This window comes from Dendropsophus ebraccatus, chromosome 2 (genome assembly GCF_027789765.1).
Source record: "Dendropsophus ebraccatus isolate aDenEbr1 chromosome 2, aDenEbr1.pat, whole genome shotgun sequence".
NCBI classification, from domain to species: Eukaryota; Metazoa; Chordata; class Amphibia; order Anura; family Hylidae; genus Dendropsophus; species Dendropsophus ebraccatus.
The window spans coordinates 187,705,508-187,732,539 of NC_091455.1; the positions used below are offsets into that span (position 1 = coordinate 187,705,508).

At 39.7% G+C, this 27,032-nt stretch overlaps 1 protein-coding gene across 3 annotated transcripts in view; it reads right to left on the reverse strand.

Annotated features, from left to right (window-relative positions):
• PTPRN2 (protein tyrosine phosphatase receptor type N2) overlaps window positions 1-27,032 on the reverse strand; it is a 742,556-nt gene that overhangs the window by 118,624 nt on the left and 596,900 nt on the right. For all 3 annotated transcript variants that reach the window (XM_069958896.1, XM_069958895.1, XM_069958898.1), the window contains exon 13: window positions 4,123-4,335. In XM_069958896.1, the coding sequence (XP_069814997.1) occupies window positions 4,123-4,335 (213 nt within the window). The remainder of the gene's footprint in view (window positions 1-4,122; window positions 4,336-27,032) is intronic.

Below are 27,032 nucleotides of genomic sequence, written 5' to 3' on the forward strand. Positions count from 1 at the left end.
ATGGTGCAGTATGTGATAGATGGTCATTATGTAATAATATAGTACATGGTTATTATGAATATAGTGGGTGGTGCATTGTGCTGTATGTAATAGATGGTCATTATGTAATAATATAGTACATGGTTATTATGAATATAGTGGGTGGTGCATTGTGCTGTATGTAATAGATGGTCATTATGTAATAATATAGTTCATGGTTATTATAAATATAGTAGGTGGTGCATGGTGCTGTATGTGATAGATGGTCATTATGTAATAATATAGTACATGGTTATTATGAATATAGTGGGTGGTGCATTGTGCTGTATGTAATAGATGGTCATTATGTAATAATATAGTACATGGTTATTATGAATATAGTGGGTGGTGCATTGTGCTGTATGTAATAGATGGTCATTATGTAATATGGTGCATGGTTATTATAAACTAACCTAGTGGATGGAGCTTGGTGCATTCTGTAATAAAATGTTACCTGGTGCATTATTTACTATCACAGTAGATGTTGCCCTGTACACTATGTATGAGGGAGCATGGTGTATTATTTAATAATGAAGTTTATGACATATTAATAGTACAAGGCAAGACGGTATATTATTTAATAATGATGTACATGATGTATAATAAATCAATCAGGTATTTGGTACAGGGTGCTCAACTATACAGAAAACTATTCCCTAAAAACAGTAATCTATGATTCTGCTGGATTGGTTACTATGAGTTATATCCCCCCTTCTGCCCACTACTCCATATTAACTACAATCTATTAATAATTCATTCTAAGGGGATATTTAAAAGTTAATATGCTAATTCTGGTAGGAGCCATAGCAACAACTATAGCCATGAAAGAAATTCTAAATCCATTTCACATAAGGACCTATAGGGCTTTAATGGAGTATTTATGGTGACTACATCTCAGTCTTGGTCTTTCTAGTAAGCAAAAAAAAAAAAAAAAGTGACAACAATTTTCAGCAGAGATGTGAACATCAAAGACTTCCAACAAAGAGAGAGGGAGAAGGGAGAAAGAAGAAGATGGCTTCATACACATAAAAGAATTTTTTTTTTTTTGCACTGTTCCTCGTCTCCTGACATTTGTAGAATAATGAGGCAACTCTTTGGAGACCCAACTTTTCAATAAAAATATTTCATCTTTTTTTTCCCCTCTTTCCATTTCTACCCAGAATAAATATATTGGCATTCTAGGCATTTGGTAAATCTCTTCTCTCAACACATATATGAAATTGAAATGAAGCCCTCCGAGAGGAGAAACAATGAGGAGTGAATGGGAACGTAGATAGGACGGGTAGTCTTTTGTGTGACCATCACAAAGGGAGGACGGGGAGACGTTAGGGAAGGTTCACACCCATTTGACTTTAACGCTAAAAAACACACACACAATTCGGCTTGAATTCATAATCGTGGCTACTGTAAGGCTGGGGGAACCATTGACAGATGACAATACATTATGCAAAGCAACGATTCCCCACCCACTAGGTAAACAGCGTTGACTTTCAAAAAGACATAAAGACTGGCTGGAGGCATCTCTAACAACATAGTTGTAGCAGGAATAGCGGAGACCACTTCATTATTCTTATCTATGCAAGTGACGACAATGGAGAATATATAATTCAGGAAAATATAATACACATGAATACATTACAGGGCGTAACAAAAGAAAAGGCAGCATATGTTGAACAGACCAGTAGTCCGAGGGTTACTGACTGTTGGCCTTTCTCTTAACAAAGGCCACTACACCATATGCCGGCCAGCAGTGTATGGAGAGGGGACTTCTGGGTTTTTTATGTCCTCACAACACTGGGCATCATATAAGAGAGTCATAGAAATTTGAATAAATGAAAAATGTATAGAACAAGAGGTGATTTACATGTAGCACCTCCAAACTTTGGCAGCCTTACTCCATTCCTATATACTTAGATGAGGACAATATTAGCTTGGCCTTAAAAATTGCCTATCTTTAGAGCTGTGATGGTGTGTAACTTTCTTAAAAGGTGGAGAACACCTTTATATTAAAAAAAAAAAAAACTGTGCAAGTAATCCTATGAAGAATACAGAATCTTATAATTATTATTATTTCTTTTTAATTATTCAAAAAAATCAATAAAGCCAACAACCTCGTGATGATGCATCGATAAAGTGACAACTGCGGTAAATATTAATATAAGCCCATGACTATTAATAATATAGGTTCCAGCTACATTGGCAGTACATGTTATCTAATGCTGATTGTCACAGTGCATTGTGGGGATATGGCAGCAGAACAAAGGGTTTGGAGTAAGGACCTTGAAGCTTTTAAAAAAAAAAAAAATACAGTGGTAATAGGATTAATAGGTGAAGCTTTCCCTGGCATTCTGAGTAATAGAATTATTTTCGTTTTTTTTTATTTTAATTTTTTTTATACTATGCATCGAATACTAAAGAATGGATGGAAACTGAAGTCTCCTAAATGGGGGTTAATTTAAATTTTTTTGGGCTACTTATGATATCTTTAACTCCTACACAGCCATAGCTGATAAAGAACCTGATGGCAGAGCAGTGAGGGGGTTACTGAAGTGGCAAGTCAGGTGCAAATGGGTTGCAATGTACATCCCACGTAGCCAATGTTGCAGCACTAAGCGGTGCTGATCACCCAGGCAAGTTACACAGGCATTTTTCTAATCACCTTTAATGGGCACAGTGACAAGTAGCATGTGTGCCGCTCAGGGCTGCTGTTTACAAGACACTCCCAGAGCTTGTTTATAGCGTCCTAAAATGCTATAACAATAGGGAGAATAAAAGCTGACGGAATAAAACTAATTACGTCTCCTAATAAAAATGGTAATTAAAACGCAACATGCTTCCTGGGTTTGTTTACTAGGGAACCTAACTCTATGAACGTAAATGGTGATAAATTAACCCATTTACGGGAAAAAAGGCCAAAAAGCTTTTAGGATAAACTCATCAGAAATAAAATAATTCTTAATTCCTTTATTTATTTATTTATTTTAGTCCTTCTCATTTGGTGATTATTTTTGACTATTAGTGGGCAAAACTCTCTTTGAGATAAATTTTTATATTAAAAATAAAATAAAATCTTAGAATAATACTATTTTCCAAAGTTTACATAACCCTTCTTCTTCCCAGTCCCATAAATTCAGTCCAATTTATGTAGTATGTACTTTCCAGATTATTAAGCACACCATTACTCATTATAAAATCAATATCGATTTAACCAATATGCCCCCAAGAGGTAGATCTAAAAGGTCACATGCAAGAACTCAACATTTTTTCTTGCTTAGAGTTTAATTATGTATATTATTCATTGGAGCTGCCAAAGGGAACTTTTCAGTTTTATTATTATTATTATTATTATTATTATTATTATTATTATTATTATTATTATTATTATTGTTATTATTATTATTTGAAAATGTAATGGCTAGTTTAAAAAAGTCAAGATTTTAAAGCTCAGACATGAAAACTCATCAATATCTTGTGATAAATATTTCATTCTGGATGGACTGTACCTCTAGGCTAACCAGAACACAATGTAGGCTAAGTGACTATGTGCTGTGGTCATCATGATCCCCTAAATTCTAAAATTCTACAAATGTCATCTATTATACACGTTTTGACATAATACACAATAATGAGCTAAAAAATAAATTAAAAATATATTTTTTTTAAAGTAAAATTTTTTAAAAATAGTTTGAATAAAAAATACTATAATACTGAACTGAATAATTTTTATCAATACATATAGTAAAAAAAAAATTACCTTTAGGCTATTATAGTATTAACCCCCCCCCCCAAATAAACAATACATTTTTATAACTCAACACATCACATACATCATGCACAGCTCATAATAACACACAATAATATATTAATTTTAGCTTTCTTCAAGCAATTCTTTCTCATTAACCCTTGTCTTCCTGCATGCAATATATACAACATAAACATCAAATCGCCTGATTAGCTAAATATTCCTTTAAAAGTTATATACATTATAATATATAATACTAAGCAATTACTATTATCCTAATCAATTTCTATAGTATGCAAATTGTCTCCAACATCCAATAAAATTGTATATAATAGAAATATAAAATGCAAGTGTAATGTTACCTGGTAAGTGCTGGTGGCATCTGTATTGCTGTCAGTGCCCAACGCAGAGAGCTTCTCCTTGAGTTTGTGGTGGGACTGATGACGCAGGCAATAGATGACCCCAGACCCAGAAAGAACCCCGATAATACAGGCAATAGAGATCAGAGTGAGGATAATAAACTTAGTTGAGTCTTCTTCTTCCAAACGATGAGGCAAAAGCTTCAGTTTACCTTTCTGTGGAACACACACAAAAAAAAAAGTCACAAAGAATCCAAACTCGATAAACAGCAAAAACAGAACAATCTTCCTCCAACAATAAACACTAATACTAATAAGAGGGTCACCCAAAAGTACTGTTTACAGATCTCAACTGAGAGTCACTACACACCAGCTAAGCTTCTAACTTATCACAGATTGCTAGACGAGGGAGGAAAGCGTGAAGTAAACTTGTACCTGATGGGAGTAGGCACTGAGAGGTAACACCAATCCAAGGGTTAGAGTAGAGCACACATCATCGCGTAATCCCCGGACTGCACTCTCCTCGCATCCATGCGTAAAGTTGTCCAATAATTCCCCCTCATTAGCTTCATTATAAAGGTGTATTAGCAACAATTAAAAACCCAACAGGAAAAAAAATGTGAAAAGCCTGGGCAGGCAGATTGCTGCAGGGCGCTGTGGGCACCCTTCCCTGCTCACAATTAGCAGAGAAATGAATTGGGGAGCAGTGCTGCCCGCTACAAGATGAGGACAATTAGCAAACTCTTTCCAGCACCTCATTTCGCGTGCTAACAAAATGGATTTTTCCCCATGAATGCCTGCCTGGCCTATTCATTATCTCTTGTCTATTAGTAATTTTCTGCTCCGTATTCAGCTGGCCAGCTCTTAATGTCCTCCTGTCTTGCAGTGTACACAGTGCCTCTTATGTTAGGCCCGGTCCATTTTTATCTTGGCACCATAAAGGACACCGAAGCAATTATCGCCAGTCTTGACTGTAAAAGCTTGTCATTAATTAGCCTCTTGCCTTCGGTGCAGTGGATTAGCTATTGCATAGGCTGAGTTAATGGAAATGGACATTCAATAAGACTCCCAAGCTCTTCTCGCCTGGTTTCAGAGGAGGAGGATTGTTAGGTTTGGCAGCCCCAGGAGGTGGATAGAAAAAGAGAAGCAAGGAGGAGGGGAGGGGAGAGATTGAAAACCCCTCTAAGCTGAGCAGAATGGATCTGAGATGCATGTGTGGCTGAGAATACAGCTCATTGTCAGAGGCACCGAACAAGTCTTCGATGGCCCCACCCTGTGCTTCGATCCTCCCCTCTACCCCCCGACGCAAAGCTACAGCCATGGGTGTGTACCCCCTAAAACGCAGCCAGCCCTCCTCACGATACGAAATTTTAACAAGTCACTAAGGAGACGGGCATCTCTTTTGCTCAAGAACACAGATCCACCCCTTCCTCACTATTGTCTACCTATAACTCTATGCTCGTTATTTCAGCTTCAAAAGTCTTCAAATATTTAAAGGGTTAATAGAAGAATTAATATACTGTATAGTTTTTTTTCCCCCCAAGAAAACGTCACTGTGAGCCCCCACACATGAAGACATCACCAAACAGATAACTTTTCCAGGCTCCAGGCACATCTTTTAGAACATTGCAAATGCCACTCGATAGCGAATCCCATATTCGCAAAGATTTATATCAGATTTTATTGTCTACAAGATAATTATTGGCTACATTACATCGATTTATACTGGCAACTCTGACCTGTTCACTGTAGCATAACCAAGACCACAAGTATTACGATGCATAACAGCCGTAAAAGATCTGAGCCACCAGCACAGCGATAGGCTCACCCATACTCAACGTAAGGACCGTAGATTGACCCAAGCTTATAGGACAAATACAACCATATGCAATGAAACCTTGCAATGAAACCTTCCATTTCTTTCATTGCCTTTAGTAGTGCCTGCCCACGGTAACAGATCTAGTCACTGCTTACATTGTGTAGCTTGCATAAAGACACACGTAGACACCAACCATATAACTCATTCATACATATCATATATGTTTCCTTGGATTTACTCAATAAATCCTGACTTCCCTGAATTATATTTTATTTCTGGTAAAAAAAAAAACAGCGCACACCTACACAGCCCTGTCCACCATCTCTTCTCCCTGCCAAGCAGAGTCATTGAAGTGTTACACATCTGCCCAGGGATCTATTCATGCTCTCAATCAGGGGGTGTGGGTGCATTCGGGTTATATTGGGAATAAAGGAGAATAAATGGAAAATCTTAAAAATAAAAAAAAGAGCAAACCTGCATACGGATAACCCATTCAGTGCCGTAAATGTAAGAATTCCAGCGGCTTCACTAGTTTCGAGGCCTTCTTGATCAGTTTTTTTTTCATTATAATCAACATTGCAATAAAGAAAAAGTGCAAAAATCTTTGGAATTAGTGCAAAAATTTTTTGGGAATTGCGTTAGAAAAATTGACCTTTTGGACTCTTATCCTACATTCCAACTTTCAAGCCATGGCCCGAATCATGGAGCTTAGACTGGCCCCGATTCCTTTTTCTTAAGTTATAAAAAATATATATGAGGGATCACAAATTTCTCCTAACAGAAATTGGGCTTACATGGAACCAATTTGGACAATTTGGACACTTGTGCGAGAAGTAAGGGACAGATAGACATCAACAAGATCCGATCACAAATGTCATTGTCGCAAATCCAAAAATGAAGTCGGGATGTTTTTGAGTAACGCCATGCCTCTCCTAGAGACGAAATGCAGTGGACTTGACAGCGAGTAATAATAGTAATGACAGTTATCATAATAATAATAATAATAATAATATGCCTCTTAGGCAACTGGAAATGAGTAAGCTGCTAAATGTTTTATGGTCAGTGAATAAAACTCCCATCAATCATCGTCCACTATCTCAGCGCACACTCCCATTGTGGCTCACACCATGCCTGGTACAGGACTAGTTACCACAGTATCACCTCTTTCAGAACCTGAAAGGTCATAGGAAGAACACTCAAGAGTGTATATATATATATATATATATATATATATATATATGTGCACCTAATTTATGTTTGGCCTAATAGATCTAAATCTGGTAAATCTGGCATTTTATCACAGTACCCCAGCAATTTCACCCCAAAACATGACAACGTCCATGGCTTTTATAAATACCTAGTATGTCCAAGTAAACAAAAAAAGCCTCTTCAGTCTCTTAGTATCGAGGGAAAACACACCAAAAGCTCTTTCCCTTTCAGTCCACAAGGAACATATATGCACACCCACTGACGTGTAAGGAATTAAGCCCCTATAGAGTTTAACTCCACAGAACCTTTGCCCCAACAAACAGAAGTCAGAGTTCACTTATTATCCGTCTCCTGAGTTCTGCTGGGAGGGAACAAAACGACAAGGTGAAAGGTCACAATCTGCATTTAAATGGACAAGTTTTTTTTTTAGGGATTTTTTTTTTTCTTTTAATAGTCACAGGTCCTGTCCTATACAGGCCAGTGATCACACGCACTGAACACCCTATATCCACTGTTAACTCTTCCCTTGCTGGAAATCACTCATTTTGCAGGAGCTTTTTGCCTATTATTATTAATAGTAATAATAATAATAATAATAATAATATAAAATAATAAAATTAAAGATACCCTTGACATTTACATATATTCAAGATACAATAGCAGACAGACATCTCTATATACTATATAGCGTTAATCGGTGACGTCACATTTTCTTGGCCTTCACAGTCCTAGTTAATCTGCTCAGTCTTCCATCCATGAGAAGGCTTTTCTCTATATGGCTGACTCTATTTCTCTGACACCATCCCACTCTTAATAGGTTTTTTAAGGACCGCCTGCTGTTTAACATAATATCCTTTTACGACTTCTCTATCTGGTAACATAAAATATAACTACTAAAAAGACAAGTCCTATGTAATGTATGATAATGCAACAGTATGCTTGTTTAAACCGAAAAAACTCACGCTGTTCCCCCATCATCGCAGATTTTGTATAATTGCAGCTGCTCATCTGTCATTGGAACAACTAGTACCAGCATGCTGTGCCAAGCCTGCGCTGATCGGGATCATACTGGGACTTATGGTGCAGCAGTAGCTGAAAGAGTCGCAGCCTGCCTAATGGTCAGAGCTATTAAATCTACATTTTTCTTTTATTTTTATTTTATTATGTGGTGACCTGTACGTGTAATTCACAACCTGATAAAATCCAGCAAAATAAAACAAATAAAAAAAAAAATCATTCAAATAATTATACTGGTATGAGTTGTCATTATTTATAGGCACTAAATGAAATATAATGCAGGTATAAACATGCTGTGTACAATATATGTTCCCACTGAAATGTAGTACAGCATGGGCTATAGATATACAGAATCGCATTGTACTATTTTATCTCCTTATCTTCTATCTATCTATCTATCTATCTATCTCCTATCTATCTATCTATCTATCTATCTATCTATCTATCTATCTATCTATCTCCTATCTATCTCCTATCTATCATCTATCTATCTATCTATCTATCTATCTATCTATCTATCTATCTATCTCCTATCTATCTATCTATCTATCTATCTCTATCTATCTATCTATCTCCTATCTATCTCCTATCTATCTATCTATCTCCTATCTATCTATCTATCTATCTATCTCCTATCTATCTATCTATCTATCTATCTATCTATCTATCTATCTCCTATCTATCTATCTATCTATCTATCTCCTATCTATCTACCTATCTATCTTCTATCTATCTATCTATCTATCTATCTATCTATCTATCTATCTAGTAAAATACAACTGCAACACCTTGGAGTGCTGCAGTTATATTCTACTATTTGATTATTGGACCTATGGCCAGGCTTCTTGCACTTGCCTGCACCCCCTGCTGTGCTGCTCTCCTTGGACCTATCTACAGTATCTATCTATCTATCTATCTATCTATCTATCTATCTATCTATCTATCTATCTATCTATCTTTCTATCTACAGTATCTATCTATCTATCTATCTATCTATCTATCTATCTATCTATCTCCTATCTATCTATCTATCTATCTATCTATCTATCTCCTATCTATCTATCTATCTATCTATCATCTACAGTATCTGTCTATTATCTATCTTCTAAGTCTTTCAATTTCTCTCTTTTTTTTAATGCATTTTTTAAATATAGTAATTCAATTAGCTTGCAATTTTTTCTATCTGTTTCTCATATAAATATATTTTCTATCTATCTATCTATCTATCTATCTATCTATCTATCTATCTATCTATCTTCTATCTGTCTATCTATCTCTCATATCTATCTATATCTTTCTCATTTGTCTATGTATCCATCCACCTTCCTGCCTTCAGACACACTGCCATTCACCGCCATTCACCATCTCATTTGTGTTGCCTGTGCAGTTAAATGTTGTGATAACTTTGAAGCAGCCATCATTTTGCTCTGCCTCCCTGCTGTCAGCTGGGTGACTTGCCTGCGCTCTCCCAGTTCTCGGTGTGGATGTTGCGGTGAGTGCGGTGCTGTAGAGAAGCCTGGGTTAATTAGAGGCGTCCTGTCAGGAATCCGCTCAGATTGTGAGCGGCTGATTAAATATTAATGAACATGACATTTACAGTCAGATGTTTTCTTAAAGTAGAACACTTCTCCTCAGTGCTGGGTCAGCTCCTTCTACAGCTCAGCAATCTGCAGCTTCCTCCATCTATAGTAATATTCAATGTATTATATTGATAAGTGGAGTATATCCAATCTACATTCAGCAGTAAATACCCAATTTTGCCTTCATGGTGGACCAGAAGGCCTGAAAATTGCCTTGGTCATGGTTTCAGAATGGCTGAAATGATTGATAGAGCCACATGGTATTTCCCTCCTAAATTATCCCTCAAGCCCATATACAATAAGATTTGGAAAAAAATCTAGAATAACCCAAAAAGTTATGTATACCAGACAATCCTTATTGGCCTAAAGACCTGGATTTCTATTGTAATAAATGAGTTTTTAATGCTTATTCATACCTTGTAGTAGCTCAGATCCAGGATGCTAACAATGTAGTGTAATACGTGAGCGGTGTACTAGACAGATCAAAAGCCACAGGTGAAAAAACGAGAATAGAATTTAAAACATTTTATACCGGGGAAAACCGGTAATTTAAATTCAAATAAAAATGACAGTTGAGAGTTTTTGACTATTTCTTGTTAAGCCCCCCCAACACCCCTCCCCCTCCACCTGCCCTGTGCATACTTCTATGCGGAGTGTGTGGTTCATTACAAGGCTTGCCCCATGTATTAATGACATCATGTCTAATAAATCTCCCCCAGCATTCCCCATATGGCAGATAGCAGGTGAGGTGTCAGAGCCCTGCTCTGGGGCTTAGTATTCTGCATCCCTATTAGCAGAAGGAGCAGGAGGCAGGGTGAGGCTGTGTACCCTGGGTGTGAAGATCCTTTGTGCTGAGGGAGGCATTGTTCCTCTGTGCAGAACAAATTGTACTTGCAAATCCAGTATTCACAACCCCCCCTCTAAACTCGGGATATTAAGGATGGGGGGGGGGGGGGGGGGGGGGGTACTTGTGCTGTTTGAAGGATGCACAACTCTTTGTATGGATATATGGCTGATGACTTTATGTCTCTGCTATACTGGATTCTAAATAATAACACTGAATGGTATAAATCTTCGTCAAACACACTTGACATATACAGTTTATAGTATTAGAATGACGGGCAATGTACTACATAGAATGACGTACTAGTTTTATGATATATATCCTGTCCAGCAGTCCTATCACACCTTAGGTCATACAACCTATTAGAACATCAGTTCTGAATCAATTCAATCAAGTTCTTGCCTAAAAGCTTCTTTATGAACTTTTTTTTTTTAATAAATCCTCCTATTTTACAATATTAAGTGATAATTTTTTTAGCAAAATCAGAACTACTTATTATCTTTACAGAATAGGATGTGGATCATTTCTCCCGTCTGAAGCCTTCACACAATCCTAGATAAATGATACCTAGTATATAATTCCAATACTCCAAAACCAAGCTGTAATAAGAATGCTTTCTCCTGACATCTATTCACATTGGTGGCAGATTCTATCATGGCTTACTGTCTGTAGGACACACGTTTGGAGTAATAGTTTCATACAAGTATAATCACATCTATGATATTAGCAAAAATCTCCTATAAAAATAGAAGCATATAAAATATATGTAAAAATACTATGTAATATAAAATTATACAATCTGCTAGTTTCTGATAAAAAGTGATGATTAACAGTAAATTGGTATTTGATAAAATGATTCTACAGATTTCTTATTTTTGTTTGTTTTCTTGTTGGCGCAATCTAATATAATGTTATCAAACATGTTTTCAAACTAGGCTTTAAAATATAGCATCATCGCAACTAGATATCAATACGATCATAATAAGTAAAATATAATTATATGAATATAACATAATATGTTCTATAATCTGAGGCCTGATATAGATATATATATATATATAATAAAAATAATATGAATATAAAATATGACCATTAAATTCAAATTGTATTTCTAGGAATACCTAGACCTCTAGATGTAACAGCTATTAATCTCTATGGATGACAAGGGCTGCCCCAATGATCCTTAAGGGCGAATTAAAAGACACTGTAATCTGAGCACAAACATGAATTTATACAATATTAATGCATATTTTAATTAACCATCTTTAACGCAGAGGCTTAAAAAGTTTATTACCGACAATACTGACCCTAAGCGTCCCATCCCCCATCCAATCCACCCTCTCCATCCTACAAAGCTGGATTAACCCTACAGTCTACTAGAACCTCTAAAACAAAAAACAATTGCAAACCAAAATCATAAAAATAACAATAACAATTTTACAGGGAAAACAAATTTAAAAAAAAATATTTTCCTAGTAACTAGATTTGATGCGGCCATAAGACTTACGTTATTTACCTGATCCCATTGAAGTGATACTAAAAGTATGAGTAAGTCTCCTTCAGGCTGAAAAGCTGGAGATGTTTGCAAAACAAATGGAAAAGAAAAAAAAAGAAGAAGAAGAAGAAGGGGGGAAGTGGACTAAATCCTTCTTCTGCATGAAACTTCTGGAGAGCCTGACACCCTCCACTTGAGCAAAAGAGAGTAGGCAACAGAAAGAAAAGGGACAGAGGGGGAGTAAGAAGGAGTTAGACAAAAGAAACTCACAAGGCAGATCCGGTAAGAGCTGGCGTACAGCAGCTGTTGTCCAGTGGGTCTCAAAGTGATGATCCCTTAATGGGAGATTCTGAAGATAGCCGTTAAGAGCCGCCGAGTCGAGACAGCAGGTGCCTCCAGCACCATGGAGAGTTCCTCTCTCTCTCTTTCTCTACGATAGGCGCCAGACCTGGCCCAGGTGATAGGAGTCGGTTACTATTAAATCTGTAACCTCTTCTCATTGTCATGGCTGGTGACAGAAAAGTGCAGGCAAGGCTGAGACCGGTCCTTATATCCGAGCCCCCCGTCTCCAGCACATGGCCTATCCACTCGTTGCTATAGCAATACCTCCACATGTTGCTGACAGCAATTGGCTGTGGAGGCCCTTGCTGTTAATAGACCCTAGCTAGAGTGGAGATGTGAATGGGCTTGTGCTTTGTCACTCATTTGTAAAGCCGTGCGTGGCTATTCTTTTTTTTCTCTCTCTCTCTCCCTCCTTTCATTCTTTTTATTTAACATTTTGAACCAGTGTGCAAGATGGCAGTTTAGAAATTGAATGTAATAGACAACTGGAGGGAAAATAGCCCCCTCCTCCACCATCCTTAAGAAACCTTTAAGGCTGATGTTAAGTTCTCTGCAAGGCCATGCCATTCTTTGCATGAGAATATGCACCATCGCTAACATCCTCATTACAAAATGACTCAGGTAGCATCTTACTCTGCCAAGATTTTCGAGGACCCGTCCAATTTAAAATCCAAGACGATTAACTCTGCACTTTATATTATTACATTTATATTTCTACTTTAGATATATTTTATCTATTTTAGTTTAATTTCTCAGAACCGTTCAAGCTGTTGGGTATAATGTTACATCTTGGCGACGGGGAATGTTTATAGCAATGGGAACATGTAGTGTTTCAGATACCTATTTCTTTTAGAAATGGAGGGGGGGGGATATAAACTGTTTAGTTCTCTATTATAGACTACATGGTCTAGGAGTCCGACAGGTCTTTATAAGTGGCCCTGGCTGCTTGATAGAAAACGTCTCACTTTCAAGTTACTATAAACCAAGCCCCTTTTCTGAAGACCCACCTCAATTCTGCTAAGCCACACCCCTTTGTCCAGCATAGCTAAGGACAAAGGGGTCCTCCATAGTGCTAACATATTGTACAGCTCTGTATAAAAACACTGACATCAGTCCCTAACCCCCAATGTTGCTCACAATTTCTAATTCCAGTATGTCTGACATGTGGGAGGAGATCAGAGTATGGAGAGGAATCGACACAAACAGAGGGTGAATGTACAAACTCTATGCAGATGTTGCCCTTGGTTGGATTTGAACCCAGAGCTGCAAGACAACAATGCTATCTCCAGAGCTGCCGCGCTGTGTACTGTATATAGCGCTATCATATTTCCTACATATTCACATCCCTGTAACTTATGGTGCTCACAATCTAATGTGACTATCTTAAAGGGATTGTGGGGGAAGCAGAAGACAGCCCTTCTGCTCCCTGGCACTAACTTCCTGTATTTCCACATCTCAGAAGTAGGTGTACGTCTCGACCATCACATGCTGGTGAAATCGCAACTGCATGCTTGTCCAATTGCTGCAAAATGTCAAGGCAACATTGATGATGTACACCCATCCCTTCCTGCCTTGCAACCTAATACAGGAAGTTAGCACGAGGGAAAAGAAGGCTTAAAGGGGCATGACCACTATTTTTTACTTTCAAATCAACCGGTATTAGAAAGTTATATAGATTTGTAATTGACGTCTATTTAAAAACCTTAACTCTTACAGTACTTATCAGCTTGAAATAGTGAAAAAAAAAAGAGCCAGCTTACCCTCTCCACTGCGCCTCCTAGCACGGGCTCTCCCTTCAACAGGTGCCATTTGTAATCCAACAAACGAATGAGTCCAGCTTCTAGCGGAGTGGTTGCAAATGGATTTATTGAAGACCTCCGTCCCTGTACACACATTGCAGCATGCCCCCAACAAGACTTGGACGCGTTTCAGCTGCTAGCTGCAGCCTTAATCATGATTAAGGCTTCAGCTAGAAGCTGAAACGTGTAGGCGTCTTGTTGGGGGCATGCTGCAATGTGTGTACAGGGACGGATGTCTTCAATAAATCCATTTGCAACCACTCAGCTGGAACCTGAACTCTTTCATTTGTTGGAGTACTTATAAGCTGCTTTATGCCCTGCAGGAAGTAGTGTATTCTTTCTAGTCTGATACAGTGCTCTCTGCTGCCACCTCTGTGCATTTCAGGAACTGTCCAGAGCAGGAGAGGTTTTCTATGGGGATTTGCTACTGCTCTGGTGCTCTGGACAGTTCCTATCATGGACAGAGGTGGCAGCAGAGAGCAGTGTATCAGACTGGAAAGAAAACACCACTTCCTGTGGGTCATATAGCAACTAATAAGTCCTGAAAGACTCAAATCTTTAAAACTTTCTGATACCGGTTGATTTAAAAGAAAAAAAAATCCCAACCCTTTTACCTACAAACATTTATAATGTTTGGGTATCCGATTCCTATCAGTACCAGAGAAAACCAAATACAAAATTCTATTCTGACTGTAAACTATGGCAACAGTGCTGAGGGTAGCCAAGTCACAATGGCTCGCTCCATACTGCAACAAGTGCACAACGTGCTGACGTGTGTCATGAGGACAAGAGTCGCAGGGACGCACATGGCTGACTGCTTTCTGTAGAGCACATTGGTCGCCTCTCGCCGTACGCTCTATGACATCATCGATTGTAGTCATTCATTTAAAAGCACAGACGTGAAAGAGCAAAGTATAGATTGATAGCTTCGTTTTTGCTTCAGTAATCACCATCATTTCCCACCTGTCCTGTATAAATGTGCAGTAATATGTCTCACCATGACATGGATAACGTGAAGGATGCATTCAGATATAGCTTGATTCGGTCTGCCTGTTACTCGCCCCAAGCCAAACTACTGCCAGCTTACTCCTGCACCAGGCTAAACTATACAGTGGAGTTGTAATGAGTCTGACACTTGAGGACACACACAGATTATTTCATAGCTCACAGCTAACAGCCTGTTAATAAACCACCAGAGTCCAATGTGAGGGGGAGGGTGAAGGGTTTTGGCTCATCTTCCTTTCTCCCTTTGCCATGTATCAACCATTTATGCCCCCACAGTGCCCCAGTAACCCTTGTAAATGCTGCCAATTCACACTATCAATCAGATGTGCCTAGACGTGTGCCCTAGTGAGCTAGGAAGGCATAGGCTATATAGAATGTGCACATTTTATTGCTTTGTTTTTTTTCTAATATTTAGTGGAAAATTCTGTTATATCGATAAAAAAAAATTTTTTAATACTATAATTTTTTAATACTATAGTTTGAGCATTGTAACTCCACTCGGAGTTCCCCTCAAATAAAAATGCTTACACTACTTTATAGAAGACGCCACCACGTAACTGACCTCTAAGCCTTGTGCCAATGTGCAGAAAAATACATTTTAAACCCATATGCAAATTAGGAAGTTGTCATTCGGGGGCATGATTTCAGCTCTTGCAGGACCTCTATGGCTTCTATAGAGAGATTAGAAATTCCCTCTAAATAGATTGTGGTTTAGGCCTCACTTGGACTAATATAATCTTTCTTTTGATAACTGTATTACAAGATTGTATAGGGCAATTCTGTTGATAGATCTTATTCTTTTAAAGGGAACCTGTCACTATAATACTACAATAAGGGCCCGATCACTGAGCAAAAACGGTAGAATTCTGCGGCGGAGTCCTGCCTTGCTCAGTGTGCTGCAGTGACTGTATGGGAGGGCATGTGAGCTTCCACTCCCTCCCCTCTCCGTTTAAAGAATTGACATGTCCACCATTTTTGCTTAGTGTGAACTGGCCCTAAACCCTGTAGGCATCTTGATATAGAGCAGGAGAAGCTTAAAAAAATGATGTCTAGTTTAACTGGATAAGTATCTGTATAACTTGTTCCTTATTGGTCTAAATCTCTGTTCATTTTGGTCTTATGAGTCCAGTGGGTTGTCCTTTTCAGATGAGCTCACTGGACCGCTCACTGGCAATTAATACTTGCATTGAAAAACATGCTGGTAAACATGCTTAATTTATTATTGGCATTTTTTTATTATTATTTTTATCGGCATCATGATAATATGATCAGCTGTGATTTAGTGATTAAGACCCATATAATAGATCCGCCTGAATAAGGATCCCCCCCCCTCACTGATTAATAATGGAGTCCAAAGGGATGGAGAAATGTGGAACTGTATGAAACACAATACAGAGGTTATTCCAATCATATTGTTTCACGTGACTAAATTGATTAATGGAGCCTGAAGCCAAAAAATCTGATATGTGGCTTTAATGTGAAGCAGTAGGAGGACCATCAGAGATTCAGATGGAGTGATATTAAAGAGGTATTTTAGCCTTTGGTAAAAAAAAAAATAAAATGCTCCCATTCTGCTCCATCTGGTCCCTCGATCTTCTGATTTCTTCTTGTTCTTAGAAGAATGCAGGACCTGCCAACTCAGCCAATCACTGGCTGCAGCGTTGTCCATTCTTGGCCAGTGATTGGCTCAACAGGCAGGTCCTGCACCAAGCAGGAAAAGAACAGGACCTGCAGGGTACCAGAGGGAGACTGGGGCTAGGTAAGTATGGCTATTTGTCTCCCACCTCGGCATTATATTATTTTATACAAATCATAGGGAAGTAAAAAAAAAATTCAAGACCGACAGAACTTCTAAAAAGGGGAGGGGAGAAAGAATAATGATAGAAGAACAGGGAATTGAGCCAGAGGATGATTGGGGAGGAAGGAAGGGAAGGATGCCGGATTATTATGGCCGTATTATAGAGGATGATTACCTGTTAAATCAGGCAAATATTGCCCAGTGTAATAGGGCCACCGATCAGCCGATGAACCAGGGAAACAAATGGCTTCATGAGGCCATCAAGTCATTGCACCCCTAAAGATATGGCTGCAGATTTCATAGAATGGGTGTAAATGCCACTCCACCAAATATGGAGGGTAGAGCCAATCTTTTGTGCTACTGTTATTACTGATAGAAAAGAGCTAACACAATTGTCAAAAAAAGTGAAACAAAATCTGATTTTTACTGAAATTAAAATCACAATTCTCCTATGCTTATGGATATATTAGGGATAATATGTTTTACTGCAGAAACTACCTATTACCCTACATACGCTATAAACAGAGCTGGATACTGTATTTTCCAAGCTTTAGGCTGGGTTCACACACAGTATATTTCAGGCAGTATTTGGTCCTCATGTCAGGTCCTCATAGAAACCAAAACCAGGAGGGAATTGAAAACACAGAAAGGCTCTGTTCACATAATGTTGTAATTAAGTGGATAGCCGTCATTTGATGGCAAATATTTGCTGTTATTTTAAAACAACGGCCGTTGTATTGAAATAATGGCAGTTATTTACCGTTATATGGCGGCCATCCACTCAATTTCAACATTGTGTGAACAGATCCTTTCTGTGTTTTCAATCCACTCCTGGTTTTGGTTGCTATGAGGACCTGACATGAGGACCAAATACTGCCTGAAATATACTGTGTGTGAACCCAGCCTTAGACTGTATGCTGTGAGACTATATATTCCCTTCTACCTTTCCTTTCTGCTTCCATGAAAAATACAAATAAAAGGACTAATACGGTATAGTGTTGGGGCCCATTAGCCTCCAATTATGTCACTGCTACGTGTCCATTAAGCAAGTCTCACGTACCTAAATAACTTCACTTAATAGCCAGGGCCCACAAGTCTTAAATGTTCCTGCCCTATAGTTTCCATTATAAACTAGTTATCCCTGTTGGTACCTTAGTCATTTAATCAGCTTTCTACACAAATATTCTAAAGGCGAAGCATGACAATGGAAGGAGCTGAAAAGTCCTTCGTATTTCTCATTTGTAAGAATTAAGAATACTGTAAAACACTTGTTAACGTTTATACATTGGCAGATTCTGCTAAATACAACATGGTCTTCTACTACCAAAAATAAAATACACTGATTTCTCAATTACACTGTATCATAGAAGAAAACATAACGGTAAAAGTAAGGGTTATACGATATAAAAATGGATAAAAGCAAATATGTAGCCTAATAAAATAAAGCCCCCAGTGTTCCAAAGAACCCAATTTCCAGATTTTTATAACATTTAATTTTTGAAAAATGGCGAGATTTAGAAGTATCCAAAGACCAGTGTTGGAAAGAGGTGGTAAGTGGCTACTGGGAACTTTGCAAATGGAATATAGGACTGTACAAAAATACGGAGTGGAGAAAGGTCAAGTGTGGTGTTGGCGGGGTAATAAGGAGCAGGTCAGGGGAAGGGGGACTGAGTGATGACAAAGAACATGGGATCTTTTAATGTTTTAAGTATTCATAGCCACATTGAGTCAAAAGCCACCCATGGGTTGCTGGTTGGACACTCGTAGTATAATGTGTATGGGCATTTTTAATTAACTATCATTTTAGAGACACAGCCATATACATTTTAGTCTATACTGGCCGGTAAACTTACCATACCTGATTCCCCAGGTCATGACATACCAGGAAGCTGGGAGAACATTATATTCAGCGGGGGAATCCGGGAGCCTGGTGATTCAGTGCTGCGGGGGCACGGGGACCAGCAAGTATACATTCTTACCCCACCCCTTGCCAGCACTTATGTTTTTGCCAGAGTTCTCCTTTAAAGCATACCTGTCTTTAGAAAAAAATTTGACATGTCACAGAGAGATGTCAAAAGTTTTGGATCGGTCACTCAGGAGAACAGGCCAATAGAAGTCTGCGCTCGCTGTGTTCTCTCCCGACTCTGAATCATGTAATCTGGATGGCTGAAAAATGTAAAGCCCCTATTACACGGAACGATGCAGAGGAGCAAATAAGTGCTGTCAGCGCTCGCTCGCTCCTCGTACCCTGCAGCACTATTGGCAGTGAGCAGGGAGCTGCCAGAGGGCAGTGGTCTGCTGCTGCCACTCCTATCCCATGGAACGACGGCAGCAGTCCGTTGCTATCTAAATCCATTGTCTTTACATATGTTGAAAGACAATGACAGATAACGATCATTGTTCATGTTGGCTGATCGTTGTCTTCTATTACATAAGATGATTATCGGACACAACGAATGATATCGGCCGATAATTGTTTTGTGTAATAGGGTCTTAAATCTATTAAGCCATCCAGCTTCAGTCTGAACACTCAAACCCCGACCAATCCAGACTACTGACATCTCTATGACTTACCAAAAACAGAGTGCAACAGGACCAAGGAACTTGGTCTAACATGGCTTTCATTATAGATGGATGCACACTGTAGGGTCCACAATCCCCGATGTGAGCACTGAACATAAAGTCGCCACAAAAGTTTTTTTTCTAATTACAGGTAAAGGTAAAGGTCTAAAGCTCCTATGCAACAAAAACCAAACAGTATCTCAAAAAATTTTTTGTCCAAACTTGACGTCATCTACAGTATATAGAGAATTGTTAGAAGCCGAAATATATCACAGTGCGTCTACAGACAGGATTTGCCCCAGTGACAGGTGTCCTATGAAGCCGATCCACATTGATACAACATAGCATGAGCACAGGAAGTGTGAGCTCATACTGGAGCCCATATGCTACATTATGAACAATCATTAGGACGCCACTTTACCTAGCAGTGCTAAGTACGGACCACACAAGTGAATCATGTCACTGCTATTAATTCATTACCTATATGGAACATTAGCTGCAATCCAGTTTTTGCTTCGATGTTGGAAGAGTGGACTATTTTGGGAATTGTTTCTTAGACGGAGAGGAGGAGAAAAACAGCTTAATTAGTTCAACCACAATAGACACCTCTTAATAGGGAAAGATTATCTGCAGCCTACAAATAAGCAAGGGTTTGCACAATTCACTGATTGCTTTGAGCTCACAGCTGCAGCTAACCGGAAGGGACAAAAGGGAACTTATCCTGCAATATTTTTATGATGTTAAATAGAAAGTAGCTTTTCTATTTTTTAATTATGTTTGTAGAAAAATAACAATTATTAGAGAAATATCTTTGACTAAATAGTGGGCTAAATTAAATTTCACTTAGCAACATCGAGGCAACATTTATTTGAGCATTTAAATACCATATAATAAGAAAAAAAGAAGAGAAGAGAGGGGGGGGGGGAATAGTGAAAAAGGTTAGAACTGGCGGCAAATCTCGATGGCAACTCTAAAGATGGCCTTATTGTGGTCAAGAAGAGGGGAAGTCAAACTGGGAAGCTATATGGTTAAGAAATTCAAAGTTTGGTGCAGTTGGCATCTGAGGGTGGAACGCTAAAAAAGTAGCTCACCTGTGAATCTGAAGATATGAGAGAGACAAAAAGGCCAGGAGGATGGCGCCTCATGTAATCCTGTTATGTGTGAAGTGTATGAATAAACAAAAGTATAGATGGACTCTCACTTTGTAGCCCCTGGGGCTTTGCGTGTGTCACCCTGCTGCAGAGTAGAGATGATCGAACAGCGCTGATGTTCAGGTTCGTACGAACTCAAACCATTGGTATTTAACTCCTCAGTCTTCAGCCCGTTCCGTGGGGAAGGTGGAGACAGCCTGAGTCCCGTCTGGAAAACAGGAATACAGCCTATGGCCCAGGCTGTATTCCTGTTTTCCAGGCAGGACTCAGGCTATCTCCACCTTCCCCATGGAACGGGAAGACTGCGGGAGTTAAATACCGATGGTTCGAGTAAGGCTATGTTTGCACAACATATATTTTCATAAAACCACGGCCATTGTTCAACGGCCGTAATTATTTAAAAAATTTACATTACCTTGCTGTCTATGGGATCCCTAGCGGGGCCGCAAACAACTGACATGTCAGTTTTCTGCAGCCGCTATTCATTGAATAGCAGCCGCAGAAAACCCTGTCGGTGCACACTGTGGAGCGAGCGGCTCTGGCCGATGGCTTCATGGCGTGCAGTGGAGAGTTCTGATGTGGGCGCGCTCGGATGCGCCCGCATGAGAACTCTGCGGCTGCAAAGATCATCAGGCCGGTACTGCAGTTCCGGGTCACGGAATGGACGGTCTCATATGTTGTGTGAACATAGCCTAACACAGTAGCACTGTATGGGCACCGGTACTATGTGTGACCTGAGAAAGGAGATACCACTAGTTATGCATATATGAATTTGCATAAGTAGAAGGCAATGAATGAGCAATCGGGCAGGCAGGCAGGTGCACTGGGGGATTGGGGATGCCCCCAGTGCACCAAATGGGCTAATTGACATATATCCTTTGGCTAAAAATATCTAAAAATATCGCAAAGGAGAACAATAAAAAGACCAGTGCTGGAATCTGCTTGTCTTTCCCTTCAGGTACATATCATCAAGTTCGTAGGTTTCCCTTTAAGAAAAAAAGTTTCAGTATTTGGGCCCTATTTCATAGAGTGGCCTTGACTAGTCCAGATAGTAGACATGTTAATGTACAATCTTTTGATGTGACGGTAACCTTACCAAAGCTATCGCTATTGTTATGTGTTGTTGTTATGTGTGGGTTTCTTATATTTCCAGATCAAAGTACATTAATGCAAATGATGATGGTCGGAGAACCATTTTTACTATAGCGGGTAAACAGATCCTGAAGTATGAAGAGAGTCTGATGCGGCATGTAATGTTTCCGACAGAGAACTTCTGCATACAAATGTCAGCACTCAGAAGCCCGCGGTAAGCCACTTCTACTAATTAGTATATTCATTTGCCGCTTAATATTCAGAAATATTCGGCTTTAATTCAACTTTAAATATCGCACAATTATGATATAGTCACAAAAGAGCTAAAGCTTCATTATGAACAAGGAACAATGGAAGAAAATCTAATGTATTGTATTTCTGCCTGCAAAATCAGGGAATACATAAAAACTGGGCTTTCAAAGAATGTTCACTTTTTTAACATTTGACAATGAGGGATCACTTAAAGGGGTACTTCAGGAAAAAAAATTATTTAAAAGCAACTGTTGTCAGAAAGTTATATACATTGGTTAATTACTTCTATGTAGAAAAAAATAATTCCTTCTAGTATGTATGAGGTGTAGTATGTATTCTTTCCAGTGGCTCTCTGCTGCCACCTCTGTTTGTGACAGGAACTGTACAGAGCAGAAGCAAACCCCTATAAAACAGTGCTTCTCAATTCCAGTCCTCATGGCCCACCAACAGATCATGTTTTGATTTTTTCCTTAGTATTTCACAGATCATATAATTATACAGGTGTTCTTATTATGGGATATCCTCAAAGCATGGTGGGCCATGAGGACAGGAATTGAGAAGAACTGCTAAAGAATAGAGATGATCGAACATCAGGATTTTTCAAGTTCGTTCGAACTCGAACCATCGGCTTCCCATTCAAATTGAACTTGAAAAATCCTGATGTTCGATCATCTCTACTAAAGAAAACCTCTACTGCTCTGGACAGTTCCTGACACCAACAGAGGTGGCAGCAGAGAGCGCTGTGTCATAGAAACACACTATTGCAGCTCACCGATTCTCCTTGGAACTTTAGACGGTGCACAAGACTGCTGTTCGGCAAACAGCCATTCAGGATACATGGAAAGATGAATGTCCAGCTCCAGACTTAGTTCCCTTGCAATGTTTTATTAAAGTAAAAGCAGACACCTCATAGTTCATAGTCTTTGGACTATGAGGTGTCTGCTTTTACTTCAATAAAGCATTGCAAGGGAACTAAGTCTGGAGCTGGACATTCATCTTTCCACACAGCGCTGTGTCACACTGGAATGAATACACCAGTTAATAAATTGATTTGGCAGCTTGGTGAACTAAATGTTTTTAAGGGTGTCCAGAGCTGCACTTGCATGGATGGAATCATCACAATAATCAAATACTAAAAACTCCCCCTACTTTCAGTGACAAATCAGGAGTCCTCTAGAGCTGTCAATCATAACTGAGAGAAAGCCTTGTGGAAGCTCTCAAGAGCCCACCTCCTTGGCACTTACTGTAGCAGCAGCCAGAGTATTAAGAACTGAAGGGGGGATTTATCAAGACCGGCATACTTGTACGCCAGTGTAAAATTAGGCCCCGCTCCCTTTCCCCCCTGCCGCATCCACTAAGAGGCGCACGCCTCTTAATGAATCCGGCCGACTGGGTGCCAGAACCTATGCCTGGCGTACCAAACCTTCCAGCAAGTGTAGATTTGGATCATGAAAAATGAGGTGCGGGAGGAGGCCACGCTTCCTCTCCGCCTTGCAGTGCCCCCCCAATCCCCCCTGGCCACCCATCGGCGTATGCCAGAGAGAAGGGGCTAATCTGCGCCTTCTCCCTGGCGTACGCCCCGGCCAGACCTTTCATTAACATCCCCCTTTGTTTTCTCATCATCACAGGGTGGAATGTTCCTCCTTGAGGAGAGCACCATAAAGACACATGGAGACTTGTAGGCCACTCATCAGAGAGGCTTCTTCTAAACATACCATCAGCTATTTCTAATACTTGTCTTTAGGTCATCTTGACCTAAAGACAATTTCATCTCTGCACCCATATAGTGATGATCCTGAGGGTAAGGGCCCTATTCCACCGGACGATTATCGTTCAGATTATCGTTAAATCGTTTGAATCTAAACGATAATCGTTCGGTTGAAATGTAGTTCATGATTAACGACCGAACGAGAAATCGTTGATTGCTTTTTAAAGGCCCTATTCCACGGGTCGTTTAGAGGAGCAATATCGTTCGTATTCGGCCGATATCGGCCGCTACGAACGATATTCGTCCCGTGGAATAGAGTGCAACGATCAGCCGACATCGTTCATGTCGGCTGATCGTTGCAGTCGCTTGTTTTTCAACATGTTGAAAAACAAGCCACTGATATAGCAGCGATATGCTGCCGTCGCTCCGTTGAATAGGAGCATCGGCAGCAGGCGCTGCTGTATCCTATGGGCTGCCCGGACGATCAGCGATCCCCCGGGCAGCCCCCCCGCAGCTCCCCGCCGCCCCCTCCCGCACTCACCCGCTCGCTGACGCCGCGCAGAATAGCGGCGGCAGCGAGCGGGGAACGAGGAGCAAACGAGCGCTAATAGCGCTCGTTTGCTCCTCCAAACAACTCGTGTAATAGGGGCATAAGACCTGGACCTATTCTTATCGTTGCTCGTTTGCAAAACGTTCCCAAATCGTTCGCATTGAATAAGACATCGTTCGGTCGTTTGCAATAGATACGAACGCAATAGCGAATAAATAGCGAAGAAAAAGGATCGCAATTACGATCATAAGTAACGATTATGGTTCCATGGAAATGAGTGAACGTTTTCAGGTCTTTCGCAATAGTGGTCGTTTGAGATCGTTAATTGTTAACGATTATGCAAACGATACTCGTCCGGTGGAATAGGGCCCTAAGTATTATTTCCCTGAACACAGTTCTACCTCTCGTGAAGAATCTGCATGCACGGCAATACAGTAGAAGGTATGTAAAGACAAGGAATAGCCCAGCACTGCAGGAGTAGAATCAAATCCTCTGTATTCTTTATTTGTAGATACCCAGGAATACAAATAGCGGTTCAAAACCGGCAAACAGAAGACATGTGGTTTTGAGCAAAGCATCTATGCTGAAACATGTCTTCTTCCTGCCGATTGTGAACCACTGTTTGTATTCCTGGGTATCTGCAAATAAAGACTACAGAGGATTTGATTCTACTCCTGCAGCGCTGGGCTATTCCTTGTTTTTGTATTTCTGAGCTGAGCTTCTGACCATCCGTACACTTAAAGCAGATTGCCTGGAGGGTAAGAGCCGGGGAACTGTTTAGTTTGTACAGTAGAAAGTAAAAGTTGGTGACACAGGTTCTATAGTGATGTGGGAGCAATGGTCAATGGGCTGTGACCAAATGGAATCTGAACACTCCATGGGTAATTCTAACTGTAAGGCTATGTTCACACACAGTAAAATAATACCAAAATATATTCTGAATTTTTAATGTGCGAATAGTTGGAAAATAAACAGCAGTTTTTTTGGCAAAAGGCTGTAAATAATGAGCATGTTCCCATTGATGGTAATCAATTACAGCCGTTATTTTATAGAGTGTGTGTGCACTGCCACACAACATCCCATTGACTTCAATAGAGCGCATTAATAGGCCATGTTCACATCACGCATTTATTGTATTAATCACGGCCGTTGTTACAATTTGCAACAACGGCCGTGATTAAAACAAAAAATACATTGCATTGAAAATTAATGGGATCCCGGCCGGAGTGTATACACATAGGGGGACATTTATTACGTCCGACGTTTTCTGCGCCAGACTTAAAAATGTCCCCACAGCTCCGGCACTACGGAGATTTATGTAGAGGCGGACTACCTCTACATAAATCCCGTGCGCGCTGGTGCTGAGAGCTGGTGCCGAGAGAATAAAATATTCGCAAATCGTCACTTTCCGCAAAAAAGTACGCCTTTTCTTCTTGATACATGTCCCCCATAGTATACACTCTGGCCGGGATCGCTAGCGGCAACAGTAAAAACAGCAGAAGCCTGACATGTCAAACAATGGAGAGTGCGGCTCCGACCGTACTCTCCATTGTGTTCAATAGTAAATTGGCATGTGGGCGCACACGAATGCGCCAGCATCCCAATTTAATAGAATTGAACTTTCACTGACACCGGCCATTCTGTGACATGCCGGGTCACAGAATGTCCGGTGTCTGACAGTGTTTGAACCCGCCTTATATCTGTTTTTTAACCCTAAAATTGCATCTGTATTTTTGTGTTTTCTTATGTGTGAACATAACCTATTGCTACAGTGTTTTCACTATCACAGTGAATACTTTATATGAAAGTGTATATAGATTTTATCCAGCATCATGTCCTTATCACATATCCTGGACAGTCAGTGGTAGTTGGGTGGTTGTTTCAGGTCTAGATTTTGTCCAGGGACTTCAGGCACTATAACCAGGGTGACCCATGAGATAGGTATAAGAAGATATAGAGTGAAGAAAACATATTGGTCTCTAATAATAATAATAATAATAATAATAATATGGAATAAGCCAATTTAGACCGCTGGATTTTATTTTTATTTTTTTTTGCTTTTTGCCTTTTGCATGTGCATTGATGTACAGCATAAGTTTAATGTATAATCCACCTTATATATCTGGATTATTCTTTTAATGTCATTTAATATAATTGCCCTGTATTGAAGCAGAAAACCATCTGTCTGTCACCGGCTGCAGGAGAACGTTCAAGTATTCAGAGTAAAATGATACATAAGCAACGAAAAATAATTACAAAAAAGGGCGTGCGGGGCCCTAAGCTTCCCGCTCCTAGGAGGAGAGAGAGAATGAGGCTGACTGTAGTCAGGGCTCACAGAGGAAGGGTTGAGAGGTTAGAAGCCTTTGTTCCTTCATGGCTTGGGAAGAGGAGTCTCAAGATTGATCTTGCAAGCTCGAAATATACAATGCAGCTTGTGCTGTTCCATCCACAAACTCCACGGGATCCTCTCCCATCTCTGCCTCCCTGCTGAGACTCTATAAGCCTCTTTCCCTTTTTATGAAGAGAAAGAGATTTGTGTCCAGCATCCTCTGCACAGTGTTAAGGGAAAGAAAAAAAAAATCAATAGGCAGTTAACTTAATTGGATTATTGAATATGTAAATGTTTTAACTATTTTTGGTCTAATTCGGCGGTAGAAGTGGTTATGGCGATTTATAGAGGGGATAAAAAC